Source organism: Xenopus tropicalis, chromosome 1 (genome assembly GCF_000004195.4).
Source record: "Xenopus tropicalis strain Nigerian chromosome 1, UCB_Xtro_10.0, whole genome shotgun sequence".
In the NCBI taxonomy this organism is placed as follows: domain Eukaryota; kingdom Metazoa; phylum Chordata; class Amphibia; order Anura; family Pipidae; genus Xenopus; species Xenopus tropicalis.
The window spans coordinates 93,003,865-93,021,610 of record NC_030677.2 but is presented as its reverse complement, the minus strand read 5'-3'; the positions used below and the strand labels follow the sequence as shown (position 1 = coordinate 93,021,610).

The window sequence follows — 17,746 nt, the reverse complement described above, 5'->3', positions numbered from 1 at the left end:
GTGCCTCTATATATCTATGGGTGATTTGCTTCTTGCACATGCTACTGAAAAGGTGCATCATATTAAACAATATATTAATTGTAATACTAGACATGTTATTTATCTCAGTACTTGTCTTAGATGCAAAAAGCAATATGTTGGCCAAACTTCACGTAAAGTTAGAGAGAGGATCTGTGAACATTTATCAGATATTAACACACATAAAGAGACTTATGTTTCTAGACATTTTCCCTAATGTCTGTAAGGCGATTTGAGATATTTCATTGTCCAGGAATTTCAGAAAGTGAGTTTAAATCATAGAGGTGGCAAAATTAGTTCAGAAATGTGAAGTATTCTGGATTTTTACTTTGAATACCAGAAGGCCCGGATTTGTCGAGAGGCCACAAAGGCCCGGGCCTAGGGCGGCAGAAGTTTAAGGGCGGCATGCCGCCCCGCCGCAAGAAAATGTTAAAATTTGGCTCCCATACGGAGCAGTCAGGACCTCTCCCCACTGCTCCGTATGGGAGTTTAAAGGAGCGCATGCGCACTCGCGGCTGCGGGGAGGGGGTTGTCGCGCAAACTGGGGGCGTCGCTCGGCCTCTGGGCGCCCAGAAGAGAAATCCGTCCCTGAATACCAGGATGCCGGTAGGTATGAACGCAGAGTTCGATGTCTTGTGTTATTATTAGGCTAATACCTGTCTGGAACTCTGGAGTGAACCATGTGCACTGTTTATGTTTATACCTGTATGTGAATATGTAATGGATATAAATATGCCTTTATATAATTTTATGCATATACTTAATATGTTTGTACTCTATAAGTCTTTTAATAAAGGTTTGCTTTGCCTTGTTTTTTTTTCTTTTAACTATTTTTGTATATATTGTATATTATTTAATGGGAGCAGACAAAGTCTATCCTATAAGTTTTTTCTGATTGGTTGCATTTTTTTTTTATAAATAATGGGCTAAATGTGGCTCACATTTAGCCCATTATTACAGTAAGTGCCCCTAGGGCATGAAACGCATAGGGTTCATGGAGATGTTTCAATGTAACTTTAAATAAAATCTTTTTAACTTTCAAACTGTGACAATATGCGACAAGCTCACCTGGTCAAGGTTCCTCTCTCTCCCACATCACCATGTAGGGGTTCCTCTAAACTGAATGACTTCAGCTCTGCAAGACGTTTTTTACTCTTTTTCTGTCGGACAGAGCCCAAAGTTGAATCTGGAGAAACACTAAGGGGTATAAATATGAACATCAGTATAGCAAGCAAAAGACCATAAAGTAAAATTTTTAAATATAAAGGATCAGAAAGGACTAGTCAGTACATATTCACAACGCATACTTCATTGTATCAAATGAAATCATATGCTAAACAAATTGCTACAAAAATGCGCTGAATTTTACAATTGTCTAGGACAATTGATGAGTGCCAAAATGTTAAGAACTCCCCAGTAAAATAAATCAAGGCTTTTTCCCTGGGTTGGTTCTCCTCTTCAGAGAAAACTGCACTGGCCCATGGAAAGACTGGAAAAAAGTGCTGTGTTGGCATTTACTTATCTTCTATTTGTCCATGCTTCGAATTGGTTATAGGAGCATGAGCAGTAGAGGAAAACATTCCAATTTTAAAAACGGGTCCGATCCATTGCTACCAAACAGAAAAACCAACTACTTGGCTCAATCTGATCACCCCCCACACAATGGGAAGATCGTATATATTAAACACAGACTAACATGTACGTCCAAATTTATCATTTATTTCATTAAGTGCCCATGTGGTTTACTTTATGTGGGTAAAATAATTACCAAGTTCTGGGATAGGATGGCAAATCATCGATCAGATTAGCCTTGGATAGTGGGAAGGCCGATACCCCATTGGCTTTGCATTTCCTTACCCACCAACATTCTTTGGCCAGCCTCCACAGCATGATCATTGACCATGTTCCCCCGCCGATTCACCGAGGCAACTGTGAAAAATCCCTACTCCAACTTGAATTACGCTGGATCCATAAATTGAATACCCTGAATCCTATGAGCCTGAATGAACTTGTGTCATACTCATCATTTTATTTACCATAAATGGATAGGACAATGACTGTGGTTTAATCCCCCATCCAATATGACTTTCGTTTAACCCTCTATGATACACCAGATCTGATCGATGCGAGGTCCTGATTTACAGACACAAGATGCCCTTGAAAGACCCTGTCCGTGGACTTTATTGTCTGCTTTATTTTATATTACTGATTTGTGTATTTTTATGTTTTTCTATGGGTTTAACTGCACACTATTCTTATTCTGGTTCATAGTCTCCTGAGTCGGTGTGAAGCGTTAATCTCAGCTCCTTTTTTGATACTATGACCTTGTATACTTTGTTTCTATATTCCCTGTTTAGACACAGTAGCCTATTCTCCGTCTACACTATGGGGGAGATTTATCAATCCATGAACGGTCCGATTGTTCGTTTGATGGGACCGTTCGTGTTTTCTGCGACCTTTTCTTACCTTGAGTATTTTTGGAGATTTTTTTGTTATTTAACACAACTTTTTTGTACTGTGCGTAAAAAAAACCGCGACAAAATCGTATTGTCACAACGAGTACGAAAGTTTCGGATTTATTCAAGCTTCGGTATCGTGACTTTCTTTGGGCCAGGTTGGAGCTGCAGAGTGCCATTGATTTCTATGGGAGGCTTCCAAAATCATGCACAGAAGGATCAAAGTCGGATAGGTTTTCCTGCATTTTACGATCATTCGGATATGAAAATTTTGTGACTAAAACGATTTTGACGTAAGCATATTCGTGATATTTGCGATCTTCAGAAATGATCGTATCCAATCCAAATTTTTCCAATTCAGGATTCGAACTCATGTTTTAATGAATCGGCCCCTATGTTTTTGCTATAATGTTTCCTTTCTGGTGGCAGCTCTAGTAGGTATTGTTTACATTTAATTATTTTCTATATATCTTTATCTTTTTTGCGTTGTATTTCTATAATGAATGTTTATTTACTTTGGATGCACAATATTTCTCTATTTTGACTTCTGCACTTCAGTCAGTACTATTTGTATAATTTTGTTTTATTGTTTTTAGTTTTTTTTCTTCGATCCCCTTTGTCTGCCTGTGTCAAACTCCTACGTCATTGTTCTTTGTTTCCCGCTACTTTACGTATTTAGGTTTGTTCCACAGTGAGATTTGTAACTTTGAGAAAGGCTGGAGAACCAGCCAAAACGTCAGTCATTGTTATAGTCTTTAAATAAATCTTTTTGTTCTATATAAGCCCTGTGTGGAGCGGCCCGTTTTGTTCGAGTATTATATATATACTATATATATTATATACATTTATCTACACTGAGGGGCTTATTAATTAAAAGACTGAACTTAAAGACTGAACTAAGGAATACCCAGATCACTAGTCTGTCCAGTTACATTGTACAAGGATTAGATTGTTTATATAGTTTAATATCAGCAAATACAGATATTACAAATCATTTCACCTAAAAGGCTCATGGCATACTAGAAACGTACTCACCCGCAATACATCTCCCCTCCTGCAAATGCTTCCCCACTGGCAATATCATGAATTGGTGGGAAAACATACACATTACTTCAATTTTCAAAAGTCACCCGAAGTTGACTAGCATGGAAACTGGGTGACTTAAGTAAAACAAAATTATGTTTTCCCACCAGTGATTTACATTATTGTCAGTGATAAAGCATCTTCAAAAGATTTGTCACCCACAGTAATGCAGATTTATCATGGGCGACAAAACTTCCTGTGTGCCATGGCTCCAAGGCATTAGTCTGATAGCTAATTACTGCTACGTCTTCATATAAAAGTAGCCCACCTTTAAATTAACTTTTAATATAATGTAGACATTGATTTCTGAGACAATTTGCAATTGGTCTTTTTTTCCATTTTTAATGGTTTTTCAGTTATTTAGCTTTTTGTTCAGCAGCTCTCCATTTGGTATTTTAGCAGCTGGTTGTTAGGGTCTTATTAACCCTAGCAACCAGGTAGTGGTTTAAACAAGAAATGGGAATATGAATAGTTAAGGGGCCTGCATGGAAAAATATAATAAAAAATTACAATAATAAAACTGTAGCCTCGCAGAGGAATACTTTTTGGCTGCCGGGGTCAGTGACCCCCATTTGAAAGCTGAAAAGAGGCAGAAGAGAAGGGCAAATTATTCAAGAACTATAATTAGAATTAATTAGGAAAACCAATTGCAAAGTTGCTAGGAATAGGCTATTCTATAACATACTAAAAGTTAACTTAACAGTGACCCACCCCTTTAGATGTGTTTAATTTAGTTTTATAGAGAGAGAGGCAGCGGGTACTGACATACCAGGCACATTATATACAGTGAGGCAGCGTCTGTATTTACAAAACCAGCACATTATATACAGTGAGACGCAGTCTGTATTTACAAAACCAGCACATTATATGCAGTGAGACGCAGTGGGCACTGATGCCAGATATTCAGGCCCTGGCACTGTAACACTAGCACTGATACACAACATTGGCTCCACTGTAACTAACTAGAAATGAACAAAACAATGACAAAAGTAAAAAAAAAAAAATAGTAAGTGCAAGAGACAACAACAAAAAATATAAAAAAAGAGCACAATTAGATTTTTCAGGGGGAAAGAGTTAACTTACCATCCATCTGTTAGGATAGGTGATAGGGATATTATAAATGTCAAGTCAGGCAAAAACAATTTAATTTCAGCTAGTGATTCAGCCTTTATAACTGTACCTGTGGGAGTGGGATGAAATCTGCAGCAAAAGTTGAGAGTTGGTTCTTAGGTAAAGTTACAGCTTCAGATTCTTTTTTTTCAGTCTACATTTCTGTACTGTCTTCAGTTTGTAATATCTCCTGAGCCCTATCTGCATCTGTGCCTTGATTGGTCAATTTTACAGTCTGTCAAGTAAGCTGTCCTCTGATTGTAGAATCCAAGAAGAAAGATCCAATCAGAGCACAGCTGATTACAGCAGAACCACAGCTTGCAGGAACAGGAGAAGATTTGCAGGACAGTGCAGAAACAGAGTGAGGTTTTTTTTTGTTTTGTTTTTTTAAGGTGCCAAGCAGGTTTGGGAAGGCTTAGTCTCCCCTAGCCTTATTGAAAATCCGCCTATGCCCAGAGTGGATGATTATTACCTAAATGGCATATTGCAGTCCTGTACACGACTATGAAGAATGCAATAGAGATAAACAGTATGGTAGCTTCAAGTATATTTGATCCATAAGATATACTACAACCTAATGTATTATAGGAAACAGTCCTTTCTTTTAAACTAGGTATATTTTTTATTTTGGACTGTATCACACACACCATTTTTTTCAATGTCACTTTTAAGAGTTAAAGTAGAAATGACAAATTATTGAGAGCCACAGTAGGTTGCACTCAACTGACAACAAAGATAAATGTCAGTTTAGTTAAGCTGGCCATACATGTACCAATGTGTTTTAAGAAGGACACGTAGTGCAATCATCATAAGCCCTGAACCTGCTTACACCCAAGCCTTGGAATTTCTTTAAAAAAGACATTATTGTACTGTAAATGTTACAGAACCGATCTGATTTGAACATAGAATTTGGAGACAGGAGATACTTGAAGAGGCTTGCTTTGGTTAAACAACACAAGAACTGGAATCCCCCAGAATGAAAAATGTTATTGTGGGCTTAGGAATCTACGTTTGAATGTTCCAAGTGATCAAAATAAGCTTGACTTGGTTAGAGATTGACTAATCGGTGTTTAAAACAACAGTTAAGTATGGAAGATGTAAAGTTATGGTTTGGTGTTGGAGTGTTTTGTTGGTTCTAGAGTTGGGGACTTGTATAGAGGATCTGGAATTTTAAATCAAAGGAACTACCCCAGTATTCTTCAGTGTCTTGCTATACCAATTGGTATGAGACTTATTGGGCAATCCACTGTAATGCAACATAATAATGATCCAAAGCATACTTTTAAGCAAGAAACATGAAGAAAAGCTAAAAAGCAATGCCATTTCTATGGCTGTTGTTGTCTGAGCCAGCAGCGCCAATGCTGCGCCCCCAATCTTTTCTGCAGTTAGCTCTTTGGCTTCAGAAGAGGTCAAAGGGGTGCCTCTTCGATAGTAAAGAGATGGCTATATAAAAAAATGGAAAATTGACTGCCAGGGGCAGCAAAAATAAGCCACCTCTGATAACATTAAGATGTTACCAGAGGTGGCTTTTTTTTGCTGCCCCTGCCAGCTCACTGCCACCTTAGGCAAGTATTTACTTTGCTTCATGGTAGAAGGGGCCCTGGATGAACGATTGCCTAAACTAGGCTAAGCAAACAACTATATCAAAAAATTTTCTGATATAGGCAAAGCAGCCCTAATGTAGCTCGTGCTCATTTCTGTGCATATATTCAGTACCCCTCCTATAACTCTAAATATCCAGGCAAGCAAAAAGGCATTTATGCCCCAAATCTCACAGTAGTCTGCCTTCAAACTGTCTTGGGTGCTTTTCAAGGGGCAGATCCACAGATTGGGAACCTCTGAATGGTTATTTAAACCAGAGCTAAGCCAATGCAGAAAGGTGCACAAGGCAAGCCACCAGCATGCTCTGCCCACTCCCACCCACCCCCTGCATCGCTGCAGCACAACTCTCTCCTCTGGCTCTCCATTAACGCACCCACCACCTGCTTGACAACTTTTCTTTCTTTTGCCTGCAACCCTTGCACTGCTGCAGCCCCTTTGATGCTTCCCAACCTGAAACTAAGTACATGGCCTAAATTTCAGGCAGCACAGGTACATTTTATGAAGTGCCCCCAAACTATGGCAGCCTAGGTATGTGCCTCTTCTGCCTAACCCTAGTCCTAGCTCTGACTTAAATGCACATTTGGATCTCCTAGCAGCTAGGCGGACTTACTTAGAAAAGCAAGGTTGAGGGAAAAAAAAAAATATTATTTAAATTACATCAGGGCTGTATTTGGTTCTGATGTCAGCCTAAGCACTGGACCTTTACATGTTCAGAGAGGCCCCTGAAATTTATTGCACATTTTTTGTTTACCATATAGTAAATATGCACCGAATCCCAGATTTTTTTGAAGGATTCGGTTTCGGCCAAATCCACAGCCCCGGCCGAACCGAATCCTAATTAGCATTAATTAGCATATGCTAATTAGAACTCGGAAAGGGTTAAATGGTCAGGGAAAACAATTTCCACTGCGCGTGTTGCAATTTTTAACCCATTCCAATCCTAATTAGCATATGTTAATTCGGATTCGGTTCGGGATTCTGCCGAATGCTTCAGGGTGGGTTCTGGGTTTCGGCTAAACCCAAAAAAGTGGGTACGGTGCATCCCTACTATATAGGCACCCCCCCAAAGCTACCACCCTAGGCACAGCCCTCAAGTGCCTAGAAGGTAAATACAGCCCTGAATCTGTCATAAGAACAACAAATGTAACACTATAGTCAACATTACAGGTATATTCACACAAGCTGTTTGCTAAACACATTATCCATACATGTTTGTTATTCTGTATTACTAAAACACATCATCTGAATAGATACAGATAAACACAGTACATTAAGGTTGCACTCCCGAAGTCAATGGAATAGTTTTCTTGAAAAATACTTCTATGGTCATCTTTCAAGCATAACAAGTCCTGCAGGTCTCAGCTTGATTCTGCTCTGCTAGGAGACATCGCATCATGAACAGCAGGTTATAAGAAAATGGAAACATTCTGTTGATCCATGTCTGGGTTTACCACTCATATACAGGTAAGTTAATACACAGGTAAATTAGCCAAACTCCCCATGCCACGTTATATATCTAAATGGTGGGAGTGTACAGGCTCCATGTTATTATTCAATGTAATTTACTCATCAAAAGTCAATTGATAATAAACCCAATTCAGGGAAATCTGTTTTGAGCCGAAAGCTAGACATTAGAAGGAGGCACTGCGCTGGCACAATTCCGGGTGATTAAGAGGATGCGAAGTGCCTATTTGGTAACATAACAATGTTAATGTTAACTGTAGCGACGGAGAGCTTCATGGCACACACAGGACCTTCTCGGTAAGTGCAAATATTGTCCTACCTCAAAGCCAACGTGGCACTCTCTCGACCTGCCCTGCCAATGAGCTTCATGGTTGGCACAGTTTGATCCTTCACTCCGTCCCCAGCAGAAGCAGCCTTCAGTCCTGCCCAATTAGTGCCCTCCTGTCATGTTCTACTGTTGGATACCCCTGACTGTCCATATGTTCTAACCGCCCATCTAAAACCGGCAAACACACCTCCCCACGCCACTCTGACGGCTGCACTTAATGGGCGGAGGATGCTGCTGTATTCAATCTTCTATTGGTTCTGTATTAGCAGAGCTCGACTTCTGGGTGGGGAAAAGACAGAGACAACACACCCGCTACAAGTCAGCTGACTGATCGGCAATGTAAAAAGTTGGAAAAGAGAAAGCACTCAGTAGCTAGTCCCTAGTGGCCCCTGCGATTGTTATAACTGCGCGCACGTCGTTTTCTTTTGGAATTTCTTGTTTCCTTGACTATGCGGCCGCTGTAGTTCCAGCACTTTCCATGTCACGCTAATGTACATACACACCGTGTCACGCTAATATACATACATACACAGAGCAGCTCAGATAGCCCTGCCGAGCTTCACTCCGTCTAGTTTTCCTGTGAGGGCGTGGAAAGGAAATACATACGTTAAATAGGTCACCTTTCTTGCTGACCCACGTATTTTCTACTTGTTTGCAAATGTCTTTCTTTCTGTGGCCAAAATACCAGCAGACATAGCCGTTGATAGTGGGCCGGTTGTAATTGTAGAATACTGTGTAGTATACTTCAAAGGTAAATTCTGTTTTAGCCTTAATAAATATGATCAGGCCGTTTCTAATGATTCCACTACGAAATCTCTACAGCAAAAGGTCATTCTGGCAATTCTGGGTTAACTGCTTCGTACCAACCCTTGCAACTTCCGTCAGTAAACTAGTCCTGCTTCTTAATGGCTGGAGTGACTGCTTTTGTTGATTTTGTGGTGACAGGAGCAGCAGGCGATGTCTAAAGAGCTTATCCGCAATAATCTGTACATTCAGGCATTAAGGACAACGACATACCTAATTTACACTTGTTGCTGCATATATATTTAACTTAATTCAAGTTGTTTTAAAAATGTCCTATTTAAATTCTGCCTTCTCTGTTTTCCATTGCATGTAAATTGTATTGGAATAAAATAAATGATTCAACCACCATCTGCTTCTTGCTTGTGGAACACCCTCGCAGCAATCTCAAGAGCTGCCTTCTTTTAAGAACAGATATACATAATAAGGCGCGCTTAGAAAATCTCAGTTATGCAACCAGTGCTGCCATGAACTGCGCTCACCTTTTCCCTTAATGTTTAATGATTTAATGACCTTTTAGAAACTCCTCTTAAAGTGTTTCTTTTTATATTACCTTTTTGTTTAATTGTATGTTGTTTGTATAAGCTTCTGCAAATACTTTTGACATGTATTCAGTATAAATTGCTCATTTTAAGAAGTCAAGCTGGTAAGGCAGAGATAAAGGCAACTAACCTAGTGTAGAAGATGGTGGTTACATAACATAACATGTTGAACTGAACAAGCTGCTCGGATGAGTACTGAAACGTCTTCAATGATTACTTAACAAGTCCAGTTGCTTTAGATTTATTTATACTAGATATAACATAACATGGTGCCAGTGTCGAACTGGGACCTCAGGGGCCCACTAGAAAACTTTTAGACCATAGGCCCACTCTCCAAACTATTTTTTTTCCTTTTCTTGCCCAACCTCTTTATTCTCCTAGTCTCATTTATTTACATGATAGCATCTATTTTCCCATCTATTTCTCCTCTTTGTTCTCATTTAGGATTAGGGAATGACCATGAAACAGTCCAAATGGTCAGGAGCAGGAGGGCCCACCGACACCTGGACCCACTGGGAGTTTTCCTGGTATCCTGGTGGGCCAGTCTGACACTGCATAGTGCACTGATCCTTTTTGTGGGGAAAAAAGAATGTCCCCTATCTTTCTCTAGTGTACTTGTAAAGAGTAGTCATGTCCCCACGCAAGCACCTTTTTTCCAGAGAAAACAACCTCAACTGATGAAATTCTGACATTTAAAAAGGGATAACCATCTCTATATAGTAGTCAAAGGTTTCTGTTGACCAACACAATGGAAGCAAAAATGTCAGCCTTTTTTGCAAAAGAATTCACATAAGATATACCAGTAACTACAGTAATAAATATAAAACCAAAAAGACTGAGCAGAACTAGCTGCTTGAAGTGTATTTATGGCCACACTACATATTTTGAGCCCTAAGGGCTCTGGCACATGGGGAGATTAGTCGCCCGCGGCAAAACTCCCTGTTTGCGGGCAACTAATCTCCCCGAGTTGCCCGCGCAAATCGCCGAAAAAGACTCGCGAGTCTTTTTCGCCGATTTCCTGAAATCGCCCCGCCGCGTCTGCCATCCCACCGGCGACTTACATGTTCGCCGGTGGGATGGCAGGGGTAGGCAACTCGGGGAGATTAGTCGCCCGTGAACAGGGAGTTTTGCCGCGGGCGACTAATCTCCCCGTGTGCCAGAGCCCTTAATGGTCCAAACAATGTAATTTGACAATAAATATACAATATAAGCATTTAGTAAATACAGGGGAGCTCCAACTATGAGACAAGTTGATAAACTTGCCCTCATGCAGTAGCACCCTGCAGGTTACCTTGGCCAGCAAAAACTGCTCCTGACAGTTTTAAGATCTGATAATCCATGTTTTTTTAAAATTGGGATTACAGCTTTACTAATGCAAAGAGCACATTTGCATTTTGACAAAGGCCTTTTCTCGAAAATGTTAGGGTGATTCTTGTGCCTGGAGTATCTGCTTTCTGATTCTGTGATCAGTTCCTTTATTTAAGGAGGACTGCTTGGTCATATGCCTATGATTAAGTGCATGAATACACGAAACGTGGTTATAGCGCCAAACTTTAAATCTTTGTGTATGGGCAAGGTTACCTTAGCCCAGAGTGCCCTCCACTCCTTTTAATTCCAATTGTATTTAACCTGCTTATTAAGAACTTTAAGGGGAGCACTGAAAGCAATATAAATGTGTTTACCAATGCCACAAAACTATAAAAAACAATTGACTCCATAAAGCATGTGTCATTCTTGCAGTGGGATCTGGAAACTGGCAATGTGGATAGCTAAGTTGCAGGTGAAATTTAGAGTCAACAAATGTAAGGTTATGAACTTGAAAGATATTCAGGCAACATCACTCCTGTATCAGCCAAACCTTCCTGTACATCATATGAGGGGTTGACTTTAACTTTTTAGTAGTATACAAGCAGTTCTCTCTTGCCTTGACTTCCATAGTTCCCCTTGACTGCCATTTTTTTATGACATTTTATAGACAGTGAAAATTGCAAGTTGGAAATGTTTTGCAATCTTTAATAGACTTCCCCTGGTTTGTAGGCACCAATTAGCTTATTTCCTGCCAATAGGTGCCCATGGTTGTTGAGCGCTGCAATCACTGGCATATGACAACTCCTAATGGCTATTAAAGAAGAACTAAAGCCTAACTTAAGGAAGTAGGCTGGAAATGTTGTGCATTTTGGGTTTCTGTACCAACCCAAGGCAATTGCAGCCCTTTAGCAGGGAAGATCTGTGCCTCAAAAGATGCCCGCAGTAGCTTCTAGAGCCCTAGAAGGGTTAAGACAGCAGCTGCCATTTTAAGTAGCTTTCTGCTACAGCTCTAGCCATTATAACTCAGATCACACATTCACAGGGTCAGACTGGGCCACCACAACTGGGCAAACATAGAATGTTTACAAAAGGTCTGGCACTGAGGGGAACCGAAATGTGAAAGTCCGCTGGCACTTAAAGGGTTAATGCCTATTATTTTGTCACTTTAAGGTCATAGTATTATGCATTGCATTGCCTTCTAGTCAAGGTAACTGAAGAATTAATCTTTCTAAAAGCTGAGGGTAAATGTATAAATGTTAAAATATCTAAATAAGTTTTCTCTCTCCCTTATCCTATAAGATGCTTAAATCTTTTACAAATATACATATGAATAAAAAATTGCACTTGACTGAGTGGTGTTATCAGGATTGTAATCTCACATCTCGTGTGTGCACGTTGGTTGCTCTGCAGTGTGAATTGTTAAGACTGATAGCAGGTTACTGTGTGTGAAAAATGGGCCTGTCTGAGCGTGTTTTGATGAATTAGTCCCAATGGAAATCAAACACCTTCTGGCCCCTAGAAACATCAGACTAGCTTACCAAACAAATACATATACAAATGTGCAATATATATATATATATATATATATATATATATATATATATACAGTATATATATCTCATCCACATTTAGTGGTAGCTTTCATTTTGTTGGGCCATAAATAAGCCAGTCACAGTAAGGTATTAGTAAGGTATAGTAAGGTATTTTCCCATTCCTAGGATTAATACACAAACTTTTACATCATGACTGGACAAATATTTTGAGACATGTGCCTAGATAAGCAGATCCATATTTGCAACACAAACTTATTGATTAGTGTTCATTCATTATTACAACATCCACAGACATGATTACACAAGCATACTCATGCTTTTACAGCAAAAACACAGGGTGGCCATACATTATAATTGTTTGGCGATGTCACCAAACGGGCAGATCTTTCACCATTATGCCCACCTAAGTGGGCATATTGGGCTAATTGGATCTTTTGTGGAAATGGGCGTGGTCAAAGCAATGTGGTCCCCCACCTGATTAAAAAAATCAAACCTGCCCAATCGACACCTGGCTGATTTTTTTTTGAGTATGGCCATGGAGGGTCCCAATACATGTGCAGATAAGCTGCCAAATTGGGACTTCTGGGCCTCTGTGCAGCACATGGAGACATATTTATAACAAAATTGTATTTGTGTAATTTTCACATTTGTTTCTACTTTGAATAGCCTTGAAAAAAAATGTCATTGTTACCTTATTTTCATTTCAAATATTAAATCATTACTATTCTCAATGTATTCCCTTATGAAGAAATGCAAGAGCAGTGTCAGATTTAGATAGATGTATTTTTGCTAGACCCCACACTTGCACGCTTATTTTTGAGTGATAAAGCATGTATGCTGGAAGGAATATGGCAATTTCAATTCTTTTGCATGGGAAGGTATTTTCAGTCTTTTTGTGGCCTTCGCTCAAGGAGATTTCATGTGGGGGGACAAAAACTTTTTTTTAAGTGTTAAAACTGAGGCTAACATGCAGTAAATCAGCTTTTTGAAACGTAGGGGTGGATTCTCAGCCTGTGTTTATCCATGTGTGCATTTTGTGTGCATCGCAGTTGATCCACAATTTCATGCAGGGGGGTCCTTAGCAGGTACAAGATCTATTCAAGATCAAATTAAAGGAATCAAGGAGCTACAAACCCCTATACCTACTGCCTGCTTATTGCAAGTACAGGGACTGACTTGTAATAGATTTTCATTATGACTTCTGCATAGACTGGAGAAGCTGTTGCCCCAAGTGGAGAAGGTAAATGAATGGGCCCAGTTTTGTGCCCATTAATGCTCATACAATTGTGTCTGGACTAGTGTTAAATGACCCCTAGTACCTTGTACTTGATTTTAACTAAGTTAGCAATAATCCATGCTGTTTACAGAATAATTTAGTTTTTGCAATGGTAAAATATTTGTAGTAACCTAAAGCCATGATGCTCCACATTCAGAAAATACCCATGTTCAAAACATTCTGAGATAAGGCATACTATACCTGTAATAAGACATAAGCCTATATCCATTTTATATGACAATCTATATATTTTCCTTCATCACAATGACACATTAACTTGCTTAAACTACTTAAACTATTGTATAAGACCAAAATAATGTTTCTAGACTACAGTAAACTAGATTCAACTCTCTGGGTCTGTCCTTCCCTCAGGGAGACATGGGAGGTAACAACTCAGGTAACAAAAAAAAAAACAGGCTTAGTGACCTTTGTATACACTGCTAGTGTTCCATTTATGATTCTTTTTTGTAAATGTAGCAGAACCACCACATGCAGTATCTCAGAGGCTGCATTAACCAAGTACTAATTGATTTGGCAGAGGGATTCTTACCATGAGCTGCTAAAATGACAAAAATTCAGCAGTGTTCTGCCATACTTTCATGGAGGAAAATACATGCTATTTGTTGCTTTTGAATACCTAAGCTTGTTTCTAAGACTAGCCCTTTAAAAAACTATTCTCTGGGTGCTGAACTTTGCCACATTGCTACATTGTCTGCTGTTTACCTGTCCCTCCCACTATCACAGTCTCCCGGCAGCATTCTTGTTAAATGACTAAATATATGAGAAGTTTTTTCTATTCATTCCACACACTACAGAAAATACACATTGTATGATTTTGTATAAGGTTTTTCATCTAAAAGGAAAATACTTTGGATTAAAAAAATACTGTTATGCAGAAATCATTTACAAATACTGACTAGATGCAGAAATCATTTACAAATACTGTCGAGCACAAGACCTCTGTTTGTATAGTCTGTGTATGCATAACCCCTTGTATATTTACACAATGTGGAAATAATAGTTTTATAAATAATGAGTATCTTTACAGGGCAAAGTAGGATTCCCCCAGTAGTCAGTAGTTACTTTCCAATTGTGATGAGCTCACTTACCGAACTGCAACTTTTAGAATGCCATGGTAGCTTTTTATTGTGACAGCTAATGTAGAGCACCCAAATGTTGTGGACCATTCCATATAAATTATAAGTAGAACGGTCCAAACAGACCTTAACAATTGAAATCCCACACCAATTCCTTTTTATGGATTCTCTCCTTATGGCAACCAGCATAGATTGTTTTCAATAAAAAGTCTCCTAATACTTTCTCTGCTTTTTTTTTTATTATCTTGGCATGTGCTCAGTACCCCGCAAAGCATAATCCATGGAATATGTAAAGATGTAATTTTTATCCTACTTCTCCTATGAAGCCATGCTTACTAGGCATTGACCCCATACAGATTCCAATGGGACCCTCCACATTTGGTTGCTCGGTTATGAATATTAAATCACTTACTCAGCTGGTACAGGTTTGTCTGTTGGTATCAGTGAACTTTCCATGGAAAAGCAAATTATTTTTTCCTCCTTTTCTTTTTCTTGCTTTATTTTCTTCCTCCACTATTCTGACGGTTTCTGTCACAGTTCTGTTCTGCCGTCCTATGTGACTCTCAGTGGCTAGTGGGCAGTAAGGACAAAGTTCAGAATCTGCACGCTCACTCCCCTTTTCCGTGCTGTATTTTTCCCACAAGAACTCCTGACAACAGCATAAAATGTGTACCTGAAAAGAATATTCAGCATGATTTTTTTTTCTGTAGATAAGATAGTCACCTTTCTACTTACATTATCATCTTCTTTAATCTTTAGGCTTCTCACCTTTATCTGCCAATAAAACAGAGAAACAGGAGCAAAAAAGAGTAAGGAAGAATGTTATCTGCCTCACAGCACACTTTCTCATTGGCCTTTGAACTCTGCATAATGCTACACATATTGCAGTTAATCTCACAGCAGAGAATAATAGCTCACTTTGCATTTCTTGAATCTATTGCCCTCAACAGTAACAACTTTCTAACCATTTCCCCTCTTGAGCACTGGTTTGTCATGTCACAAGAACAATTCACTAAAAAGCTGCCCATTATACATACATTATAAGATCCACTTTTATGGTGAGGTTCAAACGAGCGGATTGGTGGGGAATATACTGATCGATCGACATCTGGTCAATCTCGGCCAGATATTGGTTGGATAGGCCCATCAGAGGGCCCTATACATGGACAGATAATTGGTCTGTAGGGGAAAAATCAGTAGCTTAACTCTGCCCCTGTATGTATGGCCACCTTTAGCTAGTAGAATTTGCTTTTTCCAGATGCTCTAAACAAGATATTTTAAAATGGTGTGTTTAATATTCTCTATGGTGATGGTAATTATTATAGGCTGTGTTAGACACTCTTATACAGAGACAGGGCTGTTTATGACTGAAAATGAAGAACATCAGTGCTATTGAAGTTTTAAAGAGATAATTACAAAATAGTCCAACATATTGCAGGTGAAAATGAAAGTCAAGGACATAGATGAGCAATTAGAGGCTGTAAACTGAGAAACCATTAACAGGTTCAGGAGGAGATCATTTCTAGATTATGTGTGTGACATCATGACAGGTTTATTCCTTGCTGGAGCTCTACCTAACCTTCTTACTAGGGATTATCAGGACAGGCTGACAGTGCTGAAGTTTTATATAAGACAACATTATTGATTACATAGACACAGTTTGCAAGTTTTATGTCTGGAAATGAATTCCACATTTTGTAGGAGATTGAAGAAATGAATATGTGGATACTGTTGGCTTGGCTTGTCCAATCAAGAATAACATAATCCCCAAAATAAAAACATTTACATAGTAACATAAACATTGTAGATAAGGTTGAAAAAAGACTAACTTCCATCAAGTTCATCCTTTGTTTTCTAGCTGTTTCAGAGAAAAGTAAAAAAAAAAACATCTTCATCTTTGTCTTTCCTGTTTGTCTCAGAGGAGACTAAAAAAAAATAAGGAATTAGTCCCAAAGAGCTCCAAGAAAATCCTATTTACATGGGTTTACACCAGTGGTCCCCAACCAGTGGCTCGTGAGCAACATGTTGCTCACCAACCCCTTGGATGTTGCTCTCCATGGCCTTAAAGCAGGTGCTCATTTTTGAATTTCTGGTAAGGAGGCAAGTTTTGGTTGTATAAAAACCAAGTATAATGCCAAACTGAGCCTTCTGTAGGCTGCCAGTCCACATAGGGGCTATTAAGTAGCCAATTATAGCTCTTATTGGCACCCCAGGAACCTTTTTCATACTTGTGTTGCTACCCAACACTTTTTCCCTTTAAATGTGACTCACGGTTATAAAAGGTTGGGGATCCCTGGTTTACACTATAGGCCAGGGGTCCCCAAACTTTCTTTCCTACAAATGTAAAAAGACTTGGAGAGTAACACAAGCATTATAAAAGTTCATATAGGTGACAAATAAGGGTTAAGATATTTGTAGTCTCTATGCACACTATCAGCTTACAGGAGGCTTTATTTGGAAGCAAATCTTGTTTTTATCTAACCAAAACTTGCCACCAAGTCAGGAATTCAAAAATAACTACTTGGCAATAACCTGGATACTATGCTTATTCAAGAACTCATCCAAGCCCCCTTAAAGGCATTAACAGAATCTGCCATCACTGGGAAGGGCATTCCACAACCTCACTTCCCTCACCATGAAAAACCACCTATACTGCTTCAAATGAAAGTTCTGTTCAACTAATCTATAGGGGTGGCCTTTGGTGCGCTGATTATTTTTATGGGAAAAAAGAACAACCCCATCTGCCTAAAATCACTTCTAATGTACTTGTACAGAGTAATCATGTCCTCTTGTAAGTGCCTTTTTTCCAGCGAAAACAACCCCAACCTTGACAGTCTAACCTCATAGTTTAAATCTTCCATCCTTTTACCAGTTTAGTTGCACGTCTCTGCACTCTCTCCAGCTCATTAATATCCTTCTTAAGGACTAGAACCCAAAATTGCACTGCATACTCAAAGTGAGGCCTTACCAGGGACCTATAAAGAGGCAAATGATGTTTTCATCCCTTGAGTCAATGTTCTTTTTTATACAAGACAGCACTTTATTTGCTTTAGTAGCCACCGAATGACACTGCCTGGACAACTTGTTTTCTACAAAAAGCCCCAGATC

At 39.2% G+C, this 17,746-nt stretch overlaps 1 protein-coding gene across 2 annotated transcripts in view; it reads right to left on the bottom strand.

Annotated features, from left to right (window-relative positions):
• Nucleotides 1-15,210, bottom strand: part of gramd2a (GRAM domain containing 2A) — a 37,721-nt gene extending 22,511 nt beyond the window's left edge. Inside the window, exons 1-2 of one of the 2 annotated variants that reach the window (XM_012955153.3) lie at nt 15,051-15,210; nt 1,087-1,215 (exon numbers count right to left, since the gene is read on the bottom strand). In XM_012955153.3, the coding sequence (XP_012810607.1) occupies nt 1,087-1,215; nt 15,051-15,094 (173 nt within the window). In that variant the 5' untranslated portion in view covers nt 15,095-15,210. Of the gene's footprint in view, nt 1-1,086; nt 1,216-8,052; nt 8,960-15,050 lie in introns of those variants that run through there. The other variant, XM_002941388.5, reaches the window with a different exon arrangement.
• Nucleotides 15,211-17,746: the final 2,536 nt, after the last annotated feature.